The following is a 26,498-nucleotide window of genomic DNA, read 5'->3' as shown; positions in this document are numbered from 1 at the left end:
GAAGTGAGTCAGCAGTCGATCTCCACACTCCCCAAGTTGGAACGAATGGGAAACAGCGGTGCCCTGGGCTTTGGTGGTCATACCACGCTGACCAGATTGGCATGGGGCTCATTCTGTCTCTGCTGTTTCATGTTCTCGCAGCTGGCAAGGAGCTGTTTGGCCTTGACACACTTCAGAAGAGCTTGTGGATCCAGCTCCTAGAGGAGATGTTCCTGGGCATGCCGAGCGAGTTTCCCTGGGGAGATGAAATCATGCTTTTCCTCAACGTGTTTAACGGGGCTCTGATCCTCCACCCGGAAGACAGCGCCCTGCTCAGGCAGTATGCAGCCACCGTCATCAACAGCGCTGTGCACTTCAATCACCTGTTCTCTCTCAGTGGCTACCAGTGGATTCTGCCCACCATGCTGCAGGTGCGCTGGCTCGCCTCTCCTAACTGGGAGATTAACTGCCCATCTCGCACTTCCACAGGATCTATTAAGGAAACTTTTGAATGATGGAATTATCTTCTTTTGTGACCCCAGAAGGCACCAGGTGAAACCCTCCCTCCATTAGAAATTTCCAAAAGGTCACGATATTCCATTTTATCCTGAGATCTCCCAGATCTGGGCTGTGCTTTCCTGTTTCTTCTAGGCCAGTTATCCTCCAAGTGTAATCTCTGCACCGGCAGCATCAGTATCACCTGGGGCTTTGTTAGAAATGCCCATTCTTGGGTGGGCCCCATCCCAGACCTACTTGATCAGAAACTCTGGGGGCAGGGCCCAGTAATCTGTTTTTACAAGCCTCCAGGTGATACTGATGCCCTCGGAAATGTGAGAACCATTATTCAAATGTATGGCAAGTGGATGTTTCTCCCAAGAGAGTCTCTGCCCTCTCTCTGAATAGAGATTTTCATTGCCATTAAACTTGGAATATGACGGGGTTGGAGGAGGTGAATGGAGCAGGAACAGTTTCCACTTACACAAGTCTGATGTGTATGTGGGTGCATTTAGGAGTGCTGAGTAAAGTTCAGACAGGGCCGGGGGGATCACCCTAGTTCTCTACCTTTATGGAAATTTTCATAAAAATTATGGAAGTAATACACACTTGTGTAAAGTGGGCTTTGCTCAACCTGCAGGGGCAAGAAATTGACTTTTAATGTCATCAGGGCTCTCTGTCTGATTTTTAAATAGTTGGAGTTTTCCCCTTTTTATAACTTTTTTGACTGATTATCAAAAACAGTAAATGCTCATTATGAGATTCAGAAGATAAAAGTTTAAAACAAGAAAATAAAGATCACCTGTAATCTTCCCTCCTACATAGCCTTGGTTTAAATCTTCAAAATCCTGATACTCTTTCCTACTTTTCTTAAAAACAGAAGTTGGGTCATACCATATATTCAAAAATGTAATACTAGGAATATATGGGCATTTTCTCATGTAGCTCTATTTAGCACTATGGCATCTTTTAAAAAAAATAATTGTCTAGTATTCTGTTGTATGCATATACCATAATTCACTTAAACAACCCCAATTTACAAATAGCGAAAGTTGTTTCAAATTTTCTACTATTTTAAGCAACCTTGCAGCAGGCATTCTCGTATATACATCTTTGTATATTTGTCCAATTGTTTTCTTAAGATAAATTCCTAAGTCACAAATTTCCCAGGGAAAAAAGTATATTGGTATTTTTAGGATTCTTACATATATTGCCAAATTTCCCTCAAGAAAGGATATACCATTTTACCCTCCCATCTACCAGTTTATGAAATTCGCCATTGCCCTCCTTGCTTCCCATAATAGGCTGTTTAGGCATTTTCTGACTATGCGGCATTTTCCCACAGGTGTACTCTGACTACGAAAGTAACCCCCAGCTGCGTCAAGCCATTGAATTTGCCTGCCACCAGTTCTACATTCTACACCGGAAGCCCTTTGTGCTCCAGCTGTTTGCAAGTGTGGCCCCTCTCCTGGAGTTTCCTGTGAGTAAGCTCTGTGGAAATAAAGACCAACCAAACGAGAAAACTAAAGGTTCTTTATTCGGAGCTCACTGGAGCAAGGGAGTTAGCCACCATCACCTGTGTTTGGGAAAAAATTCGAATGCAGACAGTATAGTGGAGAAAAGGGGAGGCTTCAGGGATACCCTGATTAGAGGCCATTGGCGTGGGGAGGCTGTACACAGGCTAACAAGAAGTGAGGTCTCTCTTTGCCGTTGGTTACGGGCGCATATTTGGCTTTCTCTGGTTGGTCCTAAGTTGGACATGGGGATAAGGATTAGGGAAGCTGGGAGTAATTAATCAGGTCCTGGCCATTAGGGGGCTAATTGTTCCAGGGGTTATTTTGTTTACACTAGAGCTAGTAGTTTGACTTCTACAAGTCTACTTATAGCAGGCTGGTTTCCTGGGCTGGTTACCACAGGCTGAAGATCAGAGTTCTGTTTTTACGTTAGCCTTGTCATTGTCCCATTGTGTGACCAGTCTCTCAGCTCTCTTCCTTCAGCCACTGGACCATGAGCACCGTAAATCATTTCTCTTTCAACAAGTGAATAATTTCTCTTCAACATTTATCTTCAGTTCTTATCTCAGCCCCTAGGATGTAGATAGACCAACTCTCCAGGTTTTTTATACTCAATTAATAAAAGGATGGAAAATAAAAAATGATAAAAGGAGAAGTCCCTGATACTCATTTCTTTCTATCACTCTCTAGCACTTACCCTGCTTAATTTTTCTTTTTCTGCAGGGCATTTATACCATATCACATGTCACACATGTATTTGTCTCACCAATAGGTATCTCTGCCACACCCCACAACAGAATTTAAGCTCCATTAAAGCCAGACCTTTACCTAGGTTTCATTTGCCTTTTGTTGTCTTTAGTTGTTAAATTTTTATGGAGTTGTTTTGTTTTTGTTTTTGTTTTGCTATAACCTCAGTGCACAAAATGGAACCTGGTACATAGGAGGCATTTAATGAAGATTTGTTGTTTTAATGAATGAATTAAAGCCATTTTAAAGAGATTTGAGGTGGCAAGTATTTCCATTCTGGAGATATATTATCATATAGGACCTATAAAATTCCCAGAGTTGTCAAAATAAGCATCTGTTCTCCAAACATTTTGGAAGTACTCAGCTAATCCACCATGGGCATTTCCTTCGGGAATGCTGAGTCCTACTAGCATAGACCAGAGGAACAAGTGGCATGAGCTCTTCTTGCAGTTCACATATTGCTGCATTTTAATGAGTTTCCACAAATATCTTTTTTGTACTAGATTAACATTTAATAGATTTCTTAAAAGATCAGGCATTCCAAAGTCACATAGCAGCATGGTTGGATGCAGAATTCTGTAAACTGAAGATATTGTAATTGTTATTGGTGGCAAAGTTTATGAAACTTGAATTCTTGATCAAACGACATCAGTACTCAGGTAGGAATTAATCATCTAAAATGGCTTTTCTTTATACAGGATGCTGCCAACACCGGGTCCAGCAAAGGTGTGTCAGCTCAGTGCCTGTTTGACTTGCTACAGTCACTGGAAGGAGAGACCACAGACATCCTAGACATCTTAGAGCTGGTCAAAGCTGAGAAGCCTCTGAAGTCACTAGGTAAAAGCAAAATTTGTCTTGACATTCTTGTTCTCTTGGTAATCTTTCTGAATGACTCTATACTGAATATTTTGAACTAAATCAGAACAGCAAAAACAAATAGAATAATGGTGAGAACATTTTCCTAGCTCCTATTTTTCTTAAATTTCTTGTAAATCTTGAAGTGTAAAGAATTCTCTGCCATGAAGATTGTATTAAAAAAGGGGGCTCAGTAGACCACTGCAGTTTTCAGAAAATTGGGTTTTCATGGGCGATTCGAAGTGGGTAATACTTTAAGATAGTTTTTTATTGTCATGGACTGTGTATAAGTAGAGTTATTCAAAGATTCAGAGAAGTCTCATGTCTTACCTTAGACCATCCAAATGCCCTTCTATTCGGTAAGATTCTTTTAAGCTACCCCAGAAAAAGCACTTTTATTTAATCATCCAGTTTATTCAAAAGTAGAACAGAGTTTTCAGTCCCTTTAGATGAGGAAATTGATAGTGCTCACAGTTTAGGAATAAAGTCTAAGAAAGAAATGGCTACAAAATATAACTGGAAAGTCAGTATTAACAGTGACAAATTCTTCTCCCTGGCTTTGACCGTCTGTCCCTTCAGATTTCTGCTATGGAAATGAAGACCTGACTTTCTCTATAAGCGAAGCCATTAAGCTTTGCGTTACCGTGGTGGCCTACGCTCCTGAGTCATTCAGAAGGTAACTGCAGCCTTTTCTTCTGTGCCTTGAAATAAGTAAATATGGTGAAGAAAATAAAATTGACCACAAAGGGTTATGTGTGCTAATATTAACCTGTAACGTTCTGGCAAGTATGTTTGCAAAAACTAAATCTGGGAAATCTGTCATAGCAGGGATTATGAAAAATATAGTATATCTTCATTAATTTGAAATCCCCTGATTTGGAATTTGTGCAGCAGCTAAGATGTTTAGTCTTGTTTAGAAAATATCATCCTCACATGTGATATAAATTAATAGCAAATAAAATTTTAGGACAGACATTTAAACTATTCGAGAAAACTCCTTTCAAGGAGCAGTAAGAACTTCTGCCAAAGAGCAGGAAGATAAGTCATGTCTGTCATTTTGCCAAGTGCAAGGAATCCAAAGGTCTCACATAGAGAGTGTCATTCCAGTTCTAGGACGTTGGCTCTCATCTGATATATGTGTACAGTGATATGCAGAATGAAAATCAGTCTCATCTCTCTATGAAAATAGGTCTTCTAAAGGCAGAGACAATAATTCAAATGAATTGTGAATAGCCCCCTTTTATGTAATGTACATGCTTAAAAATAAGAGTTGTATTCCTTCGAAATGTTCCATAATTCTGGCCTAACTAACCCTTTGGCCTTCCCTTCTTTTCTCCAATTATATCAACAATAGACAATCTCTCTCTTACAACTTCTTAATCTAGTCTGATTTTTTTCTCATAATACATAACCTAGAAACAAAGCACTACATTGTGCCATATTCTTGGTATATCTGTATATATCTTCCAATGTCCAATATAATGCTGTAGTCCATAGAAGATATAACAGTAAAAATGTATAGAATGAACAAATCAGATAACAGCCAACTGTTTCCATTTTCCTATTTCTCTCATTTGTTATTTCTTTATGCATAGTCCTTTGTGGTCAGAAAATGTTTTGAAAGAAAATAAGGATTAGTCATAAACATCTCACAGCTTTTGCCTCAACTTTCTCACTTTACAGAGAAACATGGGCTGATAAATTGTTCCAGAGTATTGCTCCCTATTAAGACTGCCTTATCTAAGCAGGTTAGCATCTTCCTGATATAAATTCAAGAAATTGAGACTACAGACTCCTGTCACATAAAGAATAAGAATATAAATCTTGTCTGAGTATTATGTCAGTTCCAGGATGCTGACCCTGGTCTAACCCTGAAAATAAGATATAGTGACATACTTGGGGTGTAAAGATTGGGCTTACAGATTTACACATTACTTAGAATTCTTAATTCTCTTTCTGATCAAATCTCATCATCAATTTTTCACATTCCTCCTTAATTCTACTTTTGGTTTTCAATTAGTGTAGAAAAACATTGACCCATATTGCAACTATACTATTTTAACCCAGTGGGTATTTTAACTCTAAGGATATGTTGACTATGTCTTTATAAATATAAAAACCTTAATCATAATTATGCCTACAGTGATCAATGTTCATTAAGGGATAATTGTCTAATTTCTCTATGCCACTTTAATTCCTTGATCAGTTATTTTATGTTGCAAATAAGCCATTTTCAACTTTTTATTTTCATTTTATCAAAATTCTTTTCATTGATAGTTAACCTGACAGGGGAGACACCATGATCATGAAGGTGGCTTTCCCAGGGTAAGGCTTATCCATTGCACTCTGGGTGTACTGACCCCTGCGATTTCCCCAAATGCAGGAAACTTGACTGCATGACTTGTGCTAGTGGGGGACTACTTTTGCACTTTCCCCTAATCTAAAAACAAACAAACAAACAAACAAAAAACTAAAAAAAACCCAAAAAACAAAAAACCAAAGTTCTTTTCACTGAGATTATTTTCTTTCCATGTAAAATTTATAATAAAGATTAAAGTCATCAATTAGGTTTTGGGGAAGGACTGATTTTGTTTTGGTCTATATCAAACTTTGCCAATTAGAGTTTCTGTCATTTTGAGCTTTTGTGTTTTGGGTTTTGATCATTATACCTGCCTGGTTCCCCAAGTCATATTTCAGTGTTGCCTGCAAGATGTAGTTTCTCTATTAGATCAGTTTATTCAGTAACAAATTCTCCTCAGTGATGTTTTAACCATTGTCAGTTTTATTTGATGCTGAAAATTCTCTTAGTTATTATGAATTGAATAAAAGACTGGGATTTTGTATTTTTTAAAGTATTCTATGAAAAAAGCAATGGACAGCCTATTAGATATTCCCAGACTGCTTCATTATTAAGGATCAATCTTATGCTGTAATGCCGTTGTTTAATAGTCTTCCATCAGTTTGCATATAATGTACCATCTCCGCACACACCACTGGGAGATAGCAAATGGTAGGGTCAGAACGTCCTGATCTTGAGTAGAGTGACCTCTGCACCATCTTCACAGTACATTTCCCCATCTGCCCATGACAAATAATCTCTCCTGCCTCTGCTTCTATAGCAATTAATTTTTGTAGTTTTTCCTTCTGAAATTTTGTTGTTTAGCTGTCTTGAGGTGCTCGGTCAAGTCACCTTACCTCACCCTGCCTCTTACCACCATGTGTGTAAACAGAAGGAGTCACCTGAAGAAGATACATAATGTTTCTTTTGGCCTCAACCTCTGGTGCAATTCCCTGCTCTCCTTCCTGAGCTGCACACCGCAGCCTTCTTGAGGATTTTATTTATTCTTTCTCAGAAACTCCTGAGATGGTTTTAGTCTTAAGTGTTGAGGTTTCTGAGAGGAGCCAATGATGAGTCCCCTCTCTCTTGCCCATGTCCTAAAAAAATGAAGGAAGACAAGGAGTGAGGCAAAAGGGAGGTTGATCATATCACCTTTATTACTGAGAAAGACTAAGTAGCAGAATCAAGCTTGAAACAGGACCTCCCTGAAAACTCACAGCATGGCGGAGGAAAGCCCTGTTGGCAAGCCTTTCCAGGAAAAAGGAAAGGGCTGAGCTGATTGTATATATCTTTATCAATTTGCCCCTCAGATAAGTCCTTCCCACTCCTCCAGAGCAGAATGAGTAAAAGGGCAAACAGGAACCAGGATTTATATGAACTGAACTCTCTCTCCTGGAAGGAAACATGAGGAATGAGTAAAAAATGCCACGTGCACCCCCAACGTTTCCAGTTCTTTTTGTCTTAAACAATGAGGATTAAACGTTATACCTGTGGTCAACCAGGAGTGTGACTTCAGCCCTCAGGAGACCAAATCTACCTTCTATCATGATGTTCCTCGTCCCACTTTCCCTAGGCTCCTCCTACAATATCACAGCTCATAAAAGACTCAAAAATGGATTGAAACTCTGCATTAACTCCATGTCCACTCAATTCCTGAGTATAAAAATAGTCCCTAGGCAGGGGGTGGGAAGGGACAGACTGGGATTTTAAAGTGTAGAATAGATAAACAATACTGTGTAGCACAGGGAAATACATACAAGATCTTGTGGTAGCTCACAGAGAAAAAAAATGTGACAATGAATATATGTATGTTCATGTATAACTGAAAAATTGTGCTCTACATTGGAATTTGACACAACATTGTAAAATGACTACTACTCAATAAAAAAAAGTTAAAATTAAAAAATAAAATAAAACACACACACATACAAAATAGTCCCTATCCTATTTTCCCTTCCAAGTGTGTCCAGTGCCACGTTAATAGGGTGTATCAGAGATTCTGCAGTGAGATTAAGGGGTAATACTAAGATGATGCAATAATAAAATGCATAAAGATTCTCTAATATTAAAATGCTAATGACACAGAACCCCCAAATTTGACTAAAAAGTCCTCCCATTATCAAATTCCCAATGAGACACAAAAGACTCAAGTGAAAATCAAACACATTGGAATCAAAAGGAATTAGAGTTCACGACGAAATTCCTCTGTCGTCGTGAGTTAAAAGCCAAAGTCAACACTGTTAAATTGAAATTTTTGAAGAATCTTCCCTAATGCCCTATTCTGCTGTAAGCCAGAGGCGTTCTTAATTCCCGGGTGGAGTCGGAGTCTCTTAAACAGTTGTTCCCTGATAGCTCTTACAGGAATAAGTTCAACTCTTACAAGATTCAATATTTGTAACACCAAGTCTCTGTTGTACCCCTAAATGTGATACGATCCACAAAAGTAGGATGTAAAACGCCACCTTGGTTTTCTTTCTGTTGATTAAAGTCTTCAGATGCTGATGGTCTTGGAAGCTTTAGTGCCATGTTACCTCCAAAAGCTAAAGAGGCAGACGTCACAAGTGGAGACGGTACCTGCTGCCCGGGAGGAGATCGCGGCCACGGCTGCCCTTGCGACATCCCTGCAGGCCCTTTTATACAGTGTGGAGGTCCTCACCAGGTAATCCCACTGGCAGAAATATCCACAGCTAGAAACTGTATGTACCCACCAAAAAGCAGAAAAAAATGGGGTGGCAAAAAAAATTTCTAAAACCCAGTTTTTATTTACAGATAACTTACCCAAACTCAGCCCTTTATAGTTTAAAACTACAAACATTCCTTATGTTATTTACATAAATAGTGCTAAGTACTCTGAGTAATAATAATAATAATAATAATAATAATAATAATAGTAACTATTATTATTTTTCTACCATGATTACTAATCACACATTTGCATGTAATTTGCTGAGCTTCTGTGGCAGCTTCTGTGGCAACTTCTGTGCCAGCAGTGAGCAGATCTTTTGTAAAAAGGCCAATTTAGTGAATATGAAATTGTGATCCAGATTTTAATAAAATAAGCTCTTTTATGAGACATGAAATGTCTGCAATTCCAACTCAGCATTCTTTTGTTATTTTACTGTCTGTAAGGAGTTAGGGTTTCTTACTTTCATTTCAGAAGCTACGTAACAAAGATAAACTACAGAATTTTGTTCTAATGCTCTAATTAACAGATTCTCCTTGGGACCAGGCTCAGGAGTGCTGAGACAGAGGGCTGAGGGATTTGGGAATGGAAAGGTCATTTGACACCAGGGTTCAGCCCTGAACAAAGTTCCAGGAATTTAGTTAGTCCCGTCACAAGATTCTTGGGTGGAGAAGTGGGGGAATTAAACTGCCAGGGAAGGCATGTACAGGGGGCATGTACAAAAGATGGAGTGAGAGGAGTCGGGACAGTAGATGCAGGAAACTATGTAAATGGTTGCCTTTCCTTCTCTGTTCTCACCTAAAATTAGCTGGAAGGTGACATTCCTCCGCAGGGGTGGACGTGGGGAAGCCTTCTTTCTGCCCTGGTGTCCATCGTGTTTGGCCATATCCTTAGCCTACAATTCCAAGATTTACTCCCAAAAAGGTGCCCACTTCCCCAGCCCCATCTTGCTCTGCCGGTGAGGGGGCTAGGTGAAATCTGTTGGTTCAGGGAGGACTATTTCAGCATGCAGCAGCAAGTTAGACAGGGAGTGAGACTGTTGCTCATTAAATTCAATGTATGTTTAGTTTCTAATCTTGAGCTACATTGTCAACCTCGGCAAGTAGAATACAGCCCCAAAGCCTTGGGTCAGCTATCTTTTGAAGTGCCCGAGTGCATCTAAACTGAAGAAATGGGAAGCAGTGGGACAGGGAGCCGTGATGAATTGCCTCATCCAATGGGAAACAGTCCCTAGTGCATTGACGATGATTTCCTGAGAGTCCGAGGTAGGAGAAGATCCTAAAGAGAAACACGTGACTTTCACTCTTTCTGCTCATCCACCTGGTTACATCACTAGTGCCTTCCTGTGACCAGAGGAGAGAAGAGCAGACCATTCTCCTAAATGTCACTTGATATTTCTATTTATAGACACAATATTGATGCTTTCTACTCCCTTGTACAGTAAGTCAATTAGCTTATCCAAAATTGACTTACCCAAAATTCCACAAAGAGTTATGGAGGGAGCTCTGACATTTAAAATTCTGTAGCCTTAAGTATTCCAGCCTATTTAACACTCTTTTGATGGAGGGGAAGACTAGTCTCATTATTTGGTTATAATTATTCACAACAAATTTGGCTTCATTGTTTTTACAAAAAGAAGAGAATACCACTTCACTTTCACAGCCCTAATTTATGTAGCTCACGGGGAAAAAAAAAAACCTACCTATAAATAAATAATTATATTTCAAGTGTCTCATATGAGTTTCTATTGTCGCATAACACATTCCCATAAACTGAGAGACTCAAAACAGAACACATTTATTATCTCAGAGGTTTGTAGGCCAGAAATCGAGCAAGCTCAGCTGGTTCCTCTGACAGGGTCTCACAAGGTCAAAGTCAAGATGTCATTCAGTCTGGGCTCTTATCTGAAGTTCCTGGGGAAAAATCCACTTCCGAGATCATTCAGGTTTGGGGCAGAATCCAACACCAGTCAGATTCAGGTCTGAGGTTCCCTTTCCTTCCTGGCAGTCAGCCAGGGGCCACTCTGCTGTCAGAAGACACCTGTTTCCCTTCTCACACGGCTCCAGATCTACCAGCAGTGGTGCCCTGAGTCCCTCTCAGACTTCACATCTGTCTGCCCCTAGTGAGAGTCAGCTCTGTGCTTTTTAAGGGTTGGAGATGAGATGAGGTCTGCCCAGATCATCTCCTTTCTGCCAATATAATGTAGCTTAAACACGGGAGCAACGCCAGGGTGGGAAGTTCTCAGGGCCATCTTTAAATGCCGCCTACCACCACGAAGGCACAGGAAGGGAAGGTCTGGTGTGATTTTTTTTTTTAATTGATACTTTTCAACACCTTTATTGTGGAATGGTTCCTGTACAGTGAACTACACATATTTCAGGTGTACAATTTGATGAGTTTTGACAGAAGTATGTACCCATGAAACCACTACCACAATCAAGATAGCTAACATGGTGTGATTTTTAAAGGCTTTCTCCCTTTCCAGCCACAACCAGCATCCAGAAGATGAGCACAACAAAAGCAAGCCTTAAAGAGCTCACACAAGCAATGGCTTTGAAAAGCTTTATCATCCCTACCATGTTGCAGACACTGATGCAGAGGCTAAGTTTGCCTAATATTTAAAGTGAACCCTGCAGATATAAAATGAGATGGTTCAAATCTATTTCTTAGTGTGTCAATTACTGACTTATAATAGATACTAATTTACTCCCTTCCCTGGGCAGTTTTAGGTATAATTTTGTCTAGAAAAATTCTTTTACTCTTTGATAGTTTCTCAGAAAAACAGAGTGGCTGGTTATGGAGAAGGTTACCTGAATGGTATTCACCCCTATCTTTCTCTTACTGTCTGGAGTGGCTAACTTCCTGGTAACTGTAGAATTTGAAAAATGAACTCTTAACTCTCAATTACTACAGACTTAGAAGTCTGATTTCATAAATGTCTGGTTTGAAGAGTCATAGTTTATTCCTATGAATAAACCAAGAAATGGGAGGACTTAAATCATGGTGAGCTTATAAACCCTTAGGAATCAGTGTTCCCTTAAAAGTGCTTCCCAGAACAGAGACAGCAGAAAAGTGTGACAGAAAAACCCAAAGTCTATCTTTATAAGACTCTAAGACTAACTTAAAACTCGTGTGAGCTGCAGTAGCTTGAGGATTTCATCAGTGTTTCCACTTGTGTTGTTGTTTTGTTACTGTCATTGTCACAGGCCCATGACAGCACCACAGATGAGCAGGTGTGACCAAGGCCATAAAGGGGCCACCGCAGCCAACCACACCATGTCATCTGGGGTGAACACCAGGTAATTCACTGGCCTTGTTCTTCCGTGGTCTCTCAGTTTCATGCAGCCTGAATCTCAGCTGTTGGGAATGAAACGAATCCTGAAAATAGTCAACACTGAGTGTGAAAATCTCCAAGGGAAAGAAAAGAAGGGGAGAGTTTAGAGTGACAGGAAATACTGAGGCTTCTTTGAAATTCTCACCTTCATAAATGAAGAGAACTAAGCCACCTTCAAAAACTGGCATTTGTGTCCGTTTGTTTGCACAAACATGCAAGATGTTCTCTGCCTCCTGGGTGGTCTTTGAACCATTCCAGTGTTGTTTCACTGGCCTCCAAGAAAAAGCCAAATGAAACAGTAATAATCAGGAGGTGGTTTCTCATTCCAGGGCAGCTGTGCCAAGTCAGCTTTCTTTCATCTGGACAGATTTTTTGCAGACATTTCATCCACATTTTGACTTAAGTCCTTAAATGATGCTTTCACGGTCATTGACTTCATCGCCTTCCCTGTTTTGGTGTAACTCAGACACCAGCTATACTAGTTAATACTTCACCTGCTTTCTTCTGCCTGGGTTAACTCCTAAACACTCTAAGACAAAAACAAACAAAAAGTTTAATTAGCTTCTTCCTCCAAGGAAGATTTAGGGCAAACCCAAGATCAGCTTGAGAGAAAGTTCTCCTTTCCCGGTATGGAGTAGTTAGCAGGGAGATGATAAGAAAAAACTAAGTAATTTTCTACTCTCTCTGAAGCATACTTTTAAGTGTGTATCGTTAATTGTGTAAAGTAAATTCACTGCTTATCACATACCTATATAATAAAATAAATTCCTGACTATAAATTATCTGGTACGATAGTGTTAACTCAGGCCTCAATTTCTCACGTTAAGGAAAAATGACTATGTGGGTCTTAAATAATGAATGTAAGTGATATTTACGGGCTTCTCTAAGCACATGGGGCCAGGTTCAACTACGAGATGAAAGGTGCAGAGAGAAAGAGGGCTTCTAAAGTCCTGTTATCAAATCAATCATAAAGCAGCCAGTCTCTAGAACTAAAAGGAAGTCAGCCATAGTTCTTCCTCTGATCACCCAAAATGTAGGACATGATGTAAAAACTATAACTTAGATTCACTTTGCCTTTGAAGTTTTCAAAAATTTCCCTCATTTGACCACATCCCATGGGTTTGTGGATGTTTTTACAATGCCTGTCTTTCTACAAATTAAGTGGCAATGGAACAGCGTTCATGGCAGCTATAATTTCAGCATATGTGGTTGCCAAATGAAAGAGTAAGATTTTGTATTTCAGGATTAGCATGTGTGGATTGGTAAGCTTATCAAAATGTGTAGCTTCAAAGGCTTTTGCTAGGAAAAATCTTTAAGAGGCCCCACCACAAGGCCCCTGTTCTCGCTCTGATAGTCACGCAGACTTTTTTCTGACTCCCAGGTACCAGGAACAGGGCGCCAAACTGCACTTTATCAGGTACTGAAAGACAGCCCTAATTTCATACTAATTCTGCTATCTTGTGATGATTTGCCTTGTGAGCTGGGTTATGGTTCCATTAGATTGCATTTCATCCCCACATGTCGTTCTACTTCTGGGTACATCCTCAAGAAATAGCTAATGTAAAGCCACTACCATTTGGGGTGACCATCTCTTCTAGGGTGATGCACTTTCTTTAGCTTTCCAATGAGGTTCTCCTAGGCCCCACCCAGTGCTGATTTGCTGACTTATATATAATATAAGGAATCATATTTCTCTGCCATGTGGTACTTCCCTCTCACAGTTGCCCCCCCATGCACCTTTCCAGACCCCCAGTTAACCTTCTGTAAATCCCCAGAGAAAACCTGCACTTACTGGAGGAAGGGCAGGGCCTTCCCAGAGAGGAACTGGATGAAAGGATTGCTCGGGAGGAGTTCCGAAGACCCCGGGAGTCGCTGCTGAACATCTGCACGGAGTTCTACAAGCACTGCGGGCCCAGGCTGAAGATCTTGCAAAACTTGGCCGGGGAGCCACGGGTCACTGCCCTGGAGTTGCTGGATGTGAAGTCCCACATGAGGTACTGGCCTCATTTTCTCTGCCTCTAAGTGTGGACACAGCTTGGGCTGGATGTCTGAAGGAGGTTGGGGTGTGGTGGGAGGCAGTGGAGTAGAGATGGGGCAGAATAAGAACATGGAGTTGGTTGAAATGGACTGGTTTCCTGTGGCTTGGATGCAGGGCCCTCTGGGAAAGTATGTTAAGTCTGTGAAAAAGGATCTCAGCATGGACAGGGGGCAATGTTCTTAAAGACGGAAAAGCCCAGGCAATGTATTTGCTCCTCAATAAAAGAGAGTGAAAGGGAAATTCCATCACCTAATTCTTCGGGAAGTAGCCTTCTTCCAAGTTCTATTTCCTGCCCAGATTCTAATTTTTCAAAAGAATCCAATGTCTCCTTTCTCTTATTTTACACTAAAAATGCACTGCTACTTTCTGCTTGAGGGCTTCCCCTGCCTCTACATGACCCAAGGACGCACTGATTAAGTCGGCAGGGAAGGAACAGTTTTAACTCGGAGCCACATTTTGCTTGAGTCTGAGATCCCTTTTACATGCACTGGATGTAACAGCCTTCCAACGTCTCAAAACAGTGTCCTGGTAAAAATTCTGCCCTAGATGAGGCCAGTCATGAATTTAAAATTTTTCACTCCTGGTGTGTCAGGGAGAGGCCCCAGAATTACATCTCTGTGCACTCATATTTCCTTCTTCCTATGGAGACGTTATTTCACTTGTTATTCCAACTATAAAGTCTGTGTCTGTATTTTCAGATTCCTAAAAGGAACATGATTCCAGAGGATCTTCTATTTAGCTTTGTAACCGTCTGTAAAAGGTCATAAAAATTCCTTGAAAGGAAAATTCCATGGGCATCAAAATGTTCACTTGGAGAGTTTAGTGTAACTGTAAAGCTAAAGGTAGGCTTAGGTTCTAGCCTTTCAGAAATTACATTGCAATTTAAAGACACCAATTTCCTAATTATTAACTCCCTTTTTTTTCCCCTTAAAATTATCTCTTGAAAAATTTAGAAAATACTAAGTGAGGGAGAATGTGTGGAAAACACAGGCTTTTTCTCTTCCAGACTGATTTCACATCCTCTGAGTTGTTGGCACACAGCCAGAGCTCCAGGGCTTCGCATGTGTTCACACTCCCTGCTGTGCTGTGATGGGGGAGAGCTTATTTTACCCTGAGAATCTCAGTTCCTACACTGGGGAAGGGGAGGAAAGTTTGGAGTATTACGCTCCTGTTGCCATAGTAACTCAGCGCTCTGTTCAGGCCATCTCCTCTCCTTTCCTACTGATGATCATGGCTAGCTGACCTAAGTCGCCCAGAGTCAGAGAATCACTACTACCAACAGACATTTTGTAGGAGAAAGGGGGAGAGATTTCTAAAAGATGGGAGAGAGAGAGAAGGAGAGTCAGAGAGAGAGAGAGAGATCATGATCATGGGTTAGTAACTGTCCTACAACTTGTCCATCTGTATCTACCATCCTTAAGGCATTTGGAGGGAGGGGAGAGCATGTCAGAGGGGCCTGGAGGTCCCTCTAGAGGTCAAACCCTATTAAAGGTTAAATGAGCTCTAGTAGTTTAAATGATTGAGCTCTGTGCCTGGCACTGGTCTAGGGCTCAATATATACTAATGCTAATGAGAAATACCCAAATACTATGATAGACACTGGGGATGTAAAATAAAACTCTGGTCCTCAACATGATCACAGCCCAATACAAGAAGCATGCATGAGAATATAACTATAACTTACAGACATAGAAAACAAACTATGGTAAAAAACAAAGGGCCAGGAAGGATACATTAGGGGTTGGGGATTAACAGGCACACATTACTATACATAAAATAGATAAACAACGAGGACCTAATGTATAGTACAGGGAACTATATTCAATTTCTTCTAATAACATAGAATGGAAAAGAATCTGAAAATATATATGTATGTGTATGTATAACTGAATCACTTTGCTGTACACCTGAAACTAACATTGAAAATCAGCTCACTCAGTAAAAAAAAATTTTTGAAGAATATAATGCCGTGTTGCAAGTACTATATATCACATGTGTGTATATATGTATTTATTATTTCACCAAGTTACTTGAGGCAACTTAGAAAATTGTATGATACAAAGGAATGCAATTTACAAATTAGAGAGTCAGAACAATGTGAAAAAACTTAGCAGGAAAATAATTTTGTTTGTGGTGAGAGGACAGGAAATCTATATGATTTAATCATTATGGATGCTATTCATGAACTATAAATTTTACTTTGAGCTTTTGAGTTATCAAAGCAATGAGGGGGAAAGGACCAATAACAAAATCATAGTATTGAGAAGATAAAAACAACTAGTTTTTTGGTAAACCATTACCGTTTTTAAATATGAAGAAAAAGAAATATCTCCTAGTTGGCATTGGTTAAAAGAAAAGAGGAGTGTGACAAACAGCACCCTCAACAACGTCCCCATAGAGATCAAGGGCCAGTGTCACACGGCTGATGCCTGTCACTGCTGAGAGTTCCAGATGTCATAATGCAATTCAGCAAGAGGATCCTCTACAGAGCCAGGATAATGTCTTTCTATAGAACAGTTATTTCATGGCCTGGAGCTATAGGGAGGTAGGCAAAATTTTTACTGCCAGGGATATTAAGACTAAATGCCCTCTATTCATGCAATTTCTTACAATAAGCTTTCAATAAAAATAGACCTGCCATGTTCTCTTTCCAAACAGTTTGCTGAGTGCGGACAGTTCCAAATGCTTTTATCCTATGCCAAGCAAAGGGTATAATTAAGGTTTTCTTTTATAAATTAAGTACACATTGGATATATGTAGAAGTCAGAGCTAAATATATAAATTTTAGAACTGTGGGCATATGGGTGGTATTTAAAGCCATAGGAATGGACAATATTAATCAAGGAGAGAGGACTGATTTTAAAAAAAAAAAGAAATGGGATGATATAAAAGATAGAAGAGATATTTGCAAGAAGTACTTGATTTGAGTCAAAGAGCCAAGAAGGAGTGTTGAAGAAATCTGTACCCCTGCATTTGCAGAATATATGGTTGACTGCAAGGCTCTCAAGGAAGATATTCTTGATTAGATAGTTTCTACCCTAAGGGAATTTATTGGCACATTTGCCCCACCCAGAGCTGCCAAAGCAGCAGTATAGCAGGGTAGCAAGATCTGCAAATTTATTTTCTTTCTCCCTCTCCTTCTCAGTGGGAAAAATCCCTGTGTTCTCACGATTATTCATGTGCTAGCACAGCAAAGACTGTATTAAAGGAACTTTTTGTTTTATGCCCAAAGCAAATTCATTTTGTAACATGACCAGGGATGAGAGAAATTCAGTTAGTAATCCATAAAATGACTCTTAAGTATTGTTTTCAAGCTTAAAATGGATCAGTCATTTCTCCAGCATTTCTTAAGGTTACCTACAAACTAATAAGCGAAAAGAAATACGTGTGTGTAGATTTATCTGTCAAGCAGCCTGAGAAGTGAAGAATTATTTTCTGCAGGGCACATTTGTGAGAAAGAGATAAACAAAAGACTGTGAAACACACACACACACACACACACAATTTCCAGAAGGACAATGTGAACGTTGGGTCTGGAGGGAGGATAAGGGGGGATGAGGAGACAAGTGTTACTTGATAATGAAGGGTTGCCAGGGAGAAGACGGATTGAATTCAGGCTTCCAGATGAAGCCTTGTAGGAAAAAACTCAGGGAATTGGGGGACCTAATACAAGGAGAGCTTTTCACAGTGTGGACCCCCATAGATGGAATGAGCCACCTTGTGCAGTGGTGAATTCTCCATCCGTGGTGCTGGTCAGATGGAGCAATTGTGGAGCAATCTAAGTATTAGAGAGGAGGGGGCTTGGCTCTGATTCCTAAACCAGAGTGCCTGTCAGAATCACCCAGGCAGCTCTTAAACTGAAGATCTTTTCAAGCATTTATCCTGTCTCTTTTGGAATAATCAAAAGAAAATTTCTCCTTATTGAAATGCTATAGTTAATAGTTAATACATGAAAAAAGGAATGATACACTATTTCCACTGTACTACTTCCCAGTGAGTTAATGAATCTGCCACAGTGATCACTAGTGGTGGCTGACATCCTAAAAAGAGTGACAACTAGGAATCACGTGCCTGCTGATGAAAGTACGTATCACCTATGAAGTGCACGTGCCAGAAAATCAGATCTAATCTGATCGAACCCCTGAACATGACTACCAGCTGAATTAGATATAGGGGCAATGGGATAAATAAATAAAAGACACCATGGAGATCCAATCAGCAAAATCCAGAATGTAGGAAATGCTACACAGCAAACAGCTAAATTTCTCCAACAAATAAATTACTAGATGTCAAAAAAGAAAAAAACCAAAAACAGAAGAGGGGGAGGGGGGAAACTACCAATTGAAAAGACTTAAGAGAGATATCAGTCAATTGGAATGTGTGGGACTTATTTTGTCCTAATTTGCTTTTTTTTTTAAACATTTATTTTAAAATTATGAGATAATGTGTCAGAATGTTTGTAGTTCAGGGAGTTGGTGTGTTGGAAGGAGAGTGATTAGCATGATGCTGTGTGGGACAATTCCCATGGTGGCATTCTAAGCTTATTCTTTAAAAACCAAATAAAATGTTTTAGGTTGGCGGAAATAGCCCACTCCCTTCTGAAGCTGGCACCATACGACACCCAGACCATGGAGAGCCGGGGGCTGCGGCGCTACATCATGGAGATGCTGCCCATTACTGACTGGACGGCCGAGGCAGTGAGGCCGGCCCTCATCCTCATTCTAAAGAGATTGGATAGAATGTTCAACAAAATTCATAAGATGCCTACTTTGAGGTGAGGAGGCCTCCTAGTCAGCTGTTGATATTACAAGCCTCAGACTTAAAGTTGGTCATTTTTTAAGGTGGTGGATCAATCTGGAGTTGAATGAATGACTTGCGAGTGTTCTGTTACGTATGCATAGATAGGTGTACAAATGCATAAGCAGCAGCGTCTATATTTTGAGGAAATAACATATTCTTTAAAAATATGTATCTTGAAAAATCTGTTCATTTCTTAGCTATCATATTTCTTATCTGACACACATCAGAAATTCAGTGTGAACCCTTCAATTCCAGGACATACCTTCTACATTACACAAATAAGGAGAGAAGAAAAATTAATTTCATGTTCAGAAAACAGGTATTTAACATAGTATTTTAGGTACCAGTTTAGAGAAATGCCAGGCTTTACAATAATCAGCCAAGCAGCAGCTAAAGAGATCTCAGGGTTGATAACAGATGACTCATTTTCACCTTTTTACTTAATTCAAGTGGTACTAAATGAATGTTATTACCACTTGATCTCCACTCAGTGGCCTGAAATACCCATTAGTAACCTTTCTATGAGCAGATGCCTCTGAACCAGTCTACCTGGAGATCTGAGCCCAGTTTGGAAACCTATAGGCACCATGAGCAGATAGTTTAATTGATAAATGCTAATAAACGCACATACTTGGAAATTTCAATTTTGGGTTAGGGAGGGCACTTCCTGTCCTTTTAAACAAAACCTAAAGTCAGTGCAGCTCTTGCCCAAGAATTTGTAGAGCTTACTGTTCGATTTGTTAGAACTTTTGCAAGTTTCATCCTGTGCCTGTCTTTATTTATGTAGTCGTCAGGGGAAAAAAAAGAAATTGAAAGATTTCATTCTAATAATTGATGGTTTGATGCTATATTCTTTTATATTGTGAGGACGAATGCCTATACACTATTTCAAGGTTATTTATTTCATGGGCATGGAAATGTCTGTCCTTAAAGGACTCCTGTTTTCTTTAGTGGTCCCAATGGAACACTCGTGCCTATTGGCAAACGGCCATGAGCTTATAAATCTTACAGGGATGTGTCAGAATAACTCCGTATCTAAAGATGTTAAGCATCTTCATAGGCTGACTCATTTGTCATATAACTAAGCCCATTTTTAAAGAACAGCATGCTTCCTAAAAGTAGACTTCTGGATTAATGCATCGACTTGGTCAGTGGTAGGCAGTTTTCTTGGGATGCAGGCTGTGAATTTAGAGTAGCCGTGGATTTAATTTCTTCAGGTGATCTCAATTCCACAAGAGAAATGTGGACTGAACCTGTCCTGTGAGTTCCTTGGGCATCAGGGATGTCACTGTGTCCTCATTTATGAGCATTTCCACTTTGTCACTATAGAAATTTCAATTAGGTAGGCAATATAAGCTTAGAAATTATTTCCAGGATAATATTTGGAAATAGTGTTGATCTCAGTAAAGCCCAACCTGTTTATTTAGGGGGCCACAGAAATGACCCTTTCACTACTGAGACAAATACATACTAAACTGTCTTTTATTACAGAAAATCCTATGTTCATCTAGTTGGTTAGGTATACCACCATTTATACTACCATAGAAAGCAGCCCCCAAATATCACTGTTTAGGAAGACAAGAAAGAACACTTTTTAAATAGACTATTTTCAAAAATAAATAGATAGACTATTTTCCTCTAATGCCATCTTTTTGGCAGGAGTTAAGCCATATAAATCTAATTAGTTGTAATCTGGTGTAAACGCTGATGGGATCAACTGTAGTCTGATTGGAAGATTTCAGAAACACAGCCTGTAGTCAGATTAGTTCTGTTGGGGGTGGTGACCCCGACGATGGCGTCCCTACAATCGTAGCCTCATGCTCCCTCTCAGAGCTAAACCCAGGAAACATGAAATGCCACCCATTCATCATCTCTGTTTTTTCTTCAATAGATTTTGTCTCATTAGTCGAGTGGGGCAGGAGTGCCTATGCTACGTTTTCAGTATCCTCTTCCCTCCCCACTGTGCTCTGTACTTTTGGAAAAACATGGTAAACTTCATCCTCTGTGAAGCACTTTGTTGTCTCAGACATCCATCCTGTCTTAGATGGCGTCAGAATCACCGTCTCATTCACTCTTTTCAGACAGTCTCCGGAAGGGAGCCATGCCGCTAATGGCTCCTATATTGTATTCCAGGCGACAGGTTGAGTGGGAGCCTGCCAGCAATTTGATTGAAGGGGTTTGTTTGACACTTCAGAGGCAGCCAATCATATCCTTCCTGCCTCACCTTAGGTCACTGATCAATGTCTGTGTCAATCTGGTGAGTAGCCAAGTGGCAATCTTCTGAAACTTTGCAAAATGTAACTCTGCTATTGACTTCTCTGAATTGAAGATTTACAGGTCAACCTACATACCTACCTACCCATGAAAACAGACGGCTCAGGTGACACTGAAAATAGTGAGGCACATTTCAAGGTGGTGCGTGGGGAGATCCAGGGGCCCATCCCTGCACAGATGGGATTTTGGTGCGCTGCTTCCCACACACTACTTTGACAGTCGACCTCTTCAAGTTGCGCTGAGAGTTGAGGGCTGCCAGTTGGAGAGTGGGGTGGTGGAGACTGCACAATTGGCTAGATGTTGAGGTAGTCTCGGGTGGGGGAGTTTAAAATACAAAGAGAATTTTTTTTCTTTTTTAGTGCAAAAAGGCACTGAGTTGGCCAGTCTAGGATTTATGGGAAGAAAGAAAAAAAATTTTTAATCATTTATGTAATCTCTAGAGTCTGGTCTCCGCAAGGTTTTGTACAATGTGGAAACCATGGTAGAGCATTTCATTGACTAGAATCTGCTGCTTAACTAGTTGGGCAATTAACCTGTAGTTGGAATGCCTAGTGCAAATAGAGCTCTTGCCATCATCATTGTCCTCAGTATTTGCTCCATCAAAGAATGTTGACTGCATTCCTTTGAGTCCACAAGTAAGTATATCCAGTCTCCTGATTAGAGCAATTTTTGGTTCATCTCTCATTATTTACATAGTTAGTTATAAACAACATTATACAAAACCTTGCCTGAATCCAGTGTAAACATTTGATCTGACTCCAGACATTACACGCCTTCAAGAGGAGGCAGCACGGATAGATTAAAAGTAACATGCCCAACCTTCAAATTATTATTATTATTATTATTATTATTATTATTATTATTATTATTATTATTATTATTATTATTATTATTACTGAATGAGACTCCCTTACTACAGTTGCATGAAATTGCAATAGTCAAGGCTGGTCATGTGCTCTGTTTGTATTTCAGGTGATGGGAGTGGTAGGACCCTCCAGTGTTGCTGATGGATTACCCCTTCTTCATCTCAGCCCTTATCTCTCACCACCTCTGCCCTTCAGCACAGCTGTTGTCCGGCTTGTAGCGTTGCAGATACAGGTGTGACTGCCTTACCTGTTTGTCACGCTCTTTTAAGTTGCTGGTTGAGGCACCAGATCATGGTGTCCTCTTTTCTTTTTTCCTGCAATGGCTGGGCAAAATCTGTGAAACAAAAGTGTAAACATCTCCAAACTTTTACCGGTTTGGAGCTTCAGCACTGAGCTTGGTCCTAAAGTTGTGCTTCTGTAATTCTTCTTGAGATCTCAAAAATAGCAGAGTCATTTAGTCCTGCCACGACCTCAGCAACCACTTCAGTCATTTAAAATGTATGCAAATTTGTTAGGGAAATAATGGTTCACAGATAATCAGCCCACAATTGTTAATTAAAAGAGGCAGTAATATTCAAAGTCTGGCTTTAAATTATTTGCAGAAAGAATTGCCATAAAAAATTCTTTCAAATGGTATCACTAGACTTTGAATATCTTAATTTTCTTTAATGATTGTGGGTTGAATATTGCAGGTGCTTTTAAAATTATTACTCTCCCCCTTCTTTTATGTCTTAAAATTAAAATAATCATTCCCAGGGCAAAAATGTGCAGAATGCCAATTTCCCTGCCTATTTCTGTGTGTCACTAATGTTAAGAGTTGTAAATCACCAGGAAGCTCTGTGACCAATGGGAGGTATATAACTGACCCATCTATTCTCTGACAACCAAGCTCGATGGTCCATCATCCAGAGAACGGGTAAGATGATGGAAAAGAGATTAAGCAAGTACTGTGGGTACCACACAAAAAGGAAACAATGACATCCCTAAAGTGATAACATTTTAGTAACACGTGTACAGAGATCATTTATCTCTTTCTTTATTGTCTGTTGCTTTCTGGCTTGGAGAAGGCCTTATTCAGGGGTCCGAGGACTTTTAAATAATTTTCAAATGGAGCAGGTGGCAAGTTCTTCCTTTTTTTTTTGGTTGCTAAAATATTTATTAGTGGACATATGGAGAAACTGAAAATGGGGAAATGTGGCTATTTTAATACCAGACTATAAGTATAATAAATTTTTATTTTATATTCAAGATGTTACTGTTTTTTTTAGGTATATAGCACTCAATTATGTCAAGCAAATGGTAAAGTATCAGTTTGGGGTGAATCTTGTATGCTGCAGAGATGACAACTGAACTCCCAGTTTGCAGGTGCAGCCAGCAGGGAGTCCCGCCATGCTGTGTAAAAACAAACAGGCTGAATGGGTGAGGGGGGTCAATTAATCTTTTTTTCTATTATTGCTGCACAGGCTTTAAAAGAAGATTTCCCCTTAAGCCATGTGATCTCCCCATTCACCAATCAAGAGCGAAGGGAAGGGATGCTTTTAAATCTGCTCATCCCATTTGTGCTCACAGTAGGATCTGGAAGCAAAGGTCTGATTAATTTAACTAAAGGAAACTTATCATTGTTGTTGTGTTTTCTTAAATGTCAAGCTATTATTTCTCCTTTTCCCATGAAGGTCATCACTGAAATCGATCTGAATGATGTAAACAGGGTTATCTTAGAAAATAGAGTTTTTCTTTCTTTTCAGTTTAGCTACCCTGGGGCAAAGCTTTCCTCTGCTCTGCTTCTTAGAAGATACATCCTATTTAAAATCATTTCAGTACATTAAAAACCAGGAGATCATTTTTTTGATTAAGAAAATGGTATTAACTGAAGTACAGTATGATGTGCATTGACAGGTGAATGAACTTTATAACCTACTGACACTAGGTTTAGCAGAAATCCTTCCACTGTTATTAAATTCCAGTGTGTTTTCATTCCTCTTCCTTCTTGGGGGATTTTTCTTTTAGAAAAAGTTTATCTCAAATGTAAAGAGAGTGCATTATGAGTATTTGAGCAGACAAAAAGAAAGGAGATTGAAGTGGTAAAGCAGAGATTTGGCTGAGAACAGGGACCCTTGGGTGTTGACCACGGAGGAGACACCCAGGACCAGAAGCACGGCTTCCACTCATAGGAGGAGCTCTACTTGGTGGGGAAGACACTCGAATTTCTAGGGTGTTCTAGTTTGGAATTGGAAAGAGAGCTGAATTCTTCTGTGTCTAATGTGGAAAGTCTACCTTGTGACTTGTTTTTCTTTCCACTTCCCTCTTCCAAACTCTGCCCCTCAGATAGCCCGTGGCTGGAGCAGCCTGAGGTGCAGCTGCTGCTACAGACGGTCATTAATGTGCTCTTGCCTCCACGGATCATCAGCACGTCCAGGAGCAAGAACTTCATGTTGGAGAGCTCCCCCGCCCACTGCTCCACCCCCGGGGATGCAGGGAAAGACTTGCGCAGGGAAGGGCTGGCAGAGTCCACCAGCCAAGCAGCATACTTGGGTGGGTACTTCTTCCTTTCTCTCTCTCTCTCTCTCTTTTTCTCTCTCTCTTCATATATGTATAAATGTATGTATATACACACACATATATGTATATATACACCTTTATATATGTGTATGTATATGTATATGCATATGTATTTATTTAGTTATGTTCCACCTAGACTCAAAAAGTATTTTTTAAGACCTCAACTCAGAGAGTATTTAAAGAAGCCACTTGAGCAAGGATGAAGCATCACCCTCCACCTCTCCTTTCCTGTTACCCTATCCCTGCTGTAGCTGGGTTCTGACCTATGTAATGGTTGAAGTTGCTCCTTGGCCAGAAAGAACTCAGCCAGGGAGAAAAGACCACCCCCGCCACAGCACTGAGACTCAGGAGCACTATAACAGAAAATCTCAAAAGGAGGAAGTTGAAAAAATCTTGTAGGACATTGTTCAATTCACCAAAGCAGACCTTGGTATGGGGAGTATACACAATGGTAAAAAAACAGGTCCTTGGGGTTTGGAGTGTAGTGGGGTGTTTGGACTGCATTATAAGGGATGCATCTGAAAATGATGTGATTGGCAAGGAGAATGAAAAATGGAAAAAAAGAAACAAGGCCACTTGTGCACAGGACCTACCCACGTGGGGTTTGGTTGCCAGAGTCATGAGAATGTAGGGTTCAAATAAAATCTAGACTCTAGCACAGAGCCCTGCATGAGGTTTGAGACTACAGAAAGGATGACAGAGAAAGAGGTCTTAGCATGTAAGACAGGGATTGGAGGAAACACTAGGGAGTAACTATCTTCAGTTCTCTACATGCTCTGCCTTTCTAATGAAGGCGGATCCTTTGGTTACTTGGCCAGGCTATTTTAAATTTATTTCTACATTCATTTTGAGCATTTAGTGTGCAGAAAGCAGTGTTTTCTAGACTTTACACTATCATCACTTGGAATCCTCACAACTCTACGAAGTAAATGTTCTCATTTTAGAAGGGACAAGGCCAAGGCCCAGAAAGGTTGAGTAACTTGCCTAAGGTCACACAGTTAGTAAGTGGCAGAGCCGAATTTCAGATCTTAACCATCCAGCACCAGAAGCCCTGCTCATGAGCCCTTTGCTATCCTACTTATGATGGAGAGGAAGGTGGAAAGCAGAAAGGCAGACACCCAAAGAAGGCAAACAGGCACATAACAGTAGAAACGTCACCAGGGTCAGGGTAGGGATAGAGGAATGTTGCTTTTTGTTCATCTGTTTGTTTGTTTCGTTGAGGGAGAGGAATTGAGACTAGCGACTGCTGAGAAAGTGAGATTTTGAGGAGGAAGATGGGGAAGGAAGAATCTTATTACAACATCTCTGTCTGTGTGATATGGCATGGTTTTCCCTAGAGATGCCTTAAATTAATGGTAAACGTGTATGTGATTCCTCAGGGCTTTAGGGAGCTGGATTTCTGTGTGTCTTCTAGATGCTGAGATGGGCCTTCAGGCAGGATGAAGAAGCTCCAGGTTCCCCTGACTGCCCCATGGGAGACCCTGTGGGCACAGCTGGTGGGGTTGGGGGCAGAGGAAGCCCCCACCACAATCTTCCACATCTTTACAATATTCTGGTTTGTTCCTGACACACTGTTGGGAAATTTTGCTTCCTGAAAATAAACACATAAATGTAGATTGTGACGTGGCTGCTGAATCTGGGAGGAAAGAGATGTTGTAAAAGAAATCCAGCAGGTTTGGTAATAGACATGATGTGCAACATGGAGGCGGGGGAGGCAGGGACGATGGAGTCTTTTCTGGAAGGATGCACACACACACATTTACCGCTTACTTGGGGAGCAGTTTAGGTTGGAGTCAGAAAGGGTGTGGGAAGGTGAAGGACTTTTTTTTAAACTTTATGCATTTCTGCATGGTTTGATTTTATATATGTTTCGATAACAAGAATATATTATGTCTAAGTTTAAAAGTAAAAAGAAAAATATTTTAAAATGCCCATGTTTTCGCTTAGGATATGAGTGGTATGTTAGTATAACCATAAAGCCACTATGACAGAATTTTTAGAAAGCAAAACTTTAGC

The 26,498-nt window shown here is 40.2% G+C and overlaps 1 protein-coding gene and 1 non-coding gene across 4 annotated transcripts in view; both read left to right on the top strand.

Annotated features, from left to right (window-relative positions):
* UNC80 (unc-80 homolog, NALCN channel complex subunit) overlaps positions 1–26,498 on the top strand; it is a 190,421-nt gene that overhangs the window by 142,014 nt on the left and 21,909 nt on the right. For all 3 annotated transcript variants that reach the window (XM_074364069.1, XM_074364070.1, XM_074364071.1), the window contains 13 exons: positions 142–410; positions 1,820–1,954; positions 3,434–3,572; positions 4,170–4,266; positions 8,417–8,587; positions 11,818–11,910; positions 13,327–13,362; positions 13,721–13,939; positions 18,557–18,757; positions 20,917–21,040; positions 22,030–22,155; positions 23,387–23,510; positions 24,249–24,455. In XM_074364069.1, coding sequence (XP_074220170.1) covers positions 142–410; positions 1,820–1,954; positions 3,434–3,572; positions 4,170–4,266; positions 8,417–8,587; positions 11,818–11,910; positions 13,327–13,362; positions 13,721–13,939; positions 18,557–18,757; positions 20,917–21,040; positions 22,030–22,155; positions 23,387–23,510; positions 24,249–24,455 — 1,941 coding nt within the window. The remainder of the gene's footprint in view (positions 1–141; positions 411–1,819; positions 1,955–3,433; positions 3,573–4,169; positions 4,267–8,416; positions 8,588–11,817; positions 11,911–13,326; positions 13,363–13,720; positions 13,940–18,556; positions 18,758–20,916; positions 21,041–22,029; positions 22,156–23,386; positions 23,511–24,248; positions 24,456–26,498) is intronic.
* On the top strand, positions 5,864–6,028 carry LOC123618350 (U1 spliceosomal RNA). The gene has a single exon (XR_006726774.1). It is a non-coding gene; the product is annotated as a U1 spliceosomal RNA (small nuclear RNA).

Source organism: Camelus bactrianus, chromosome 5 (assembly GCF_048773025.1).
Source record: "Camelus bactrianus isolate YW-2024 breed Bactrian camel chromosome 5, ASM4877302v1, whole genome shotgun sequence".
NCBI classification, from domain to species: Eukaryota; Metazoa; Chordata; class Mammalia; order Artiodactyla; family Camelidae; genus Camelus; species Camelus bactrianus.
The sequence above is the reverse complement of the archived record's forward strand: the minus strand, read 5'-3'. Positions and strand labels throughout refer to the sequence as shown.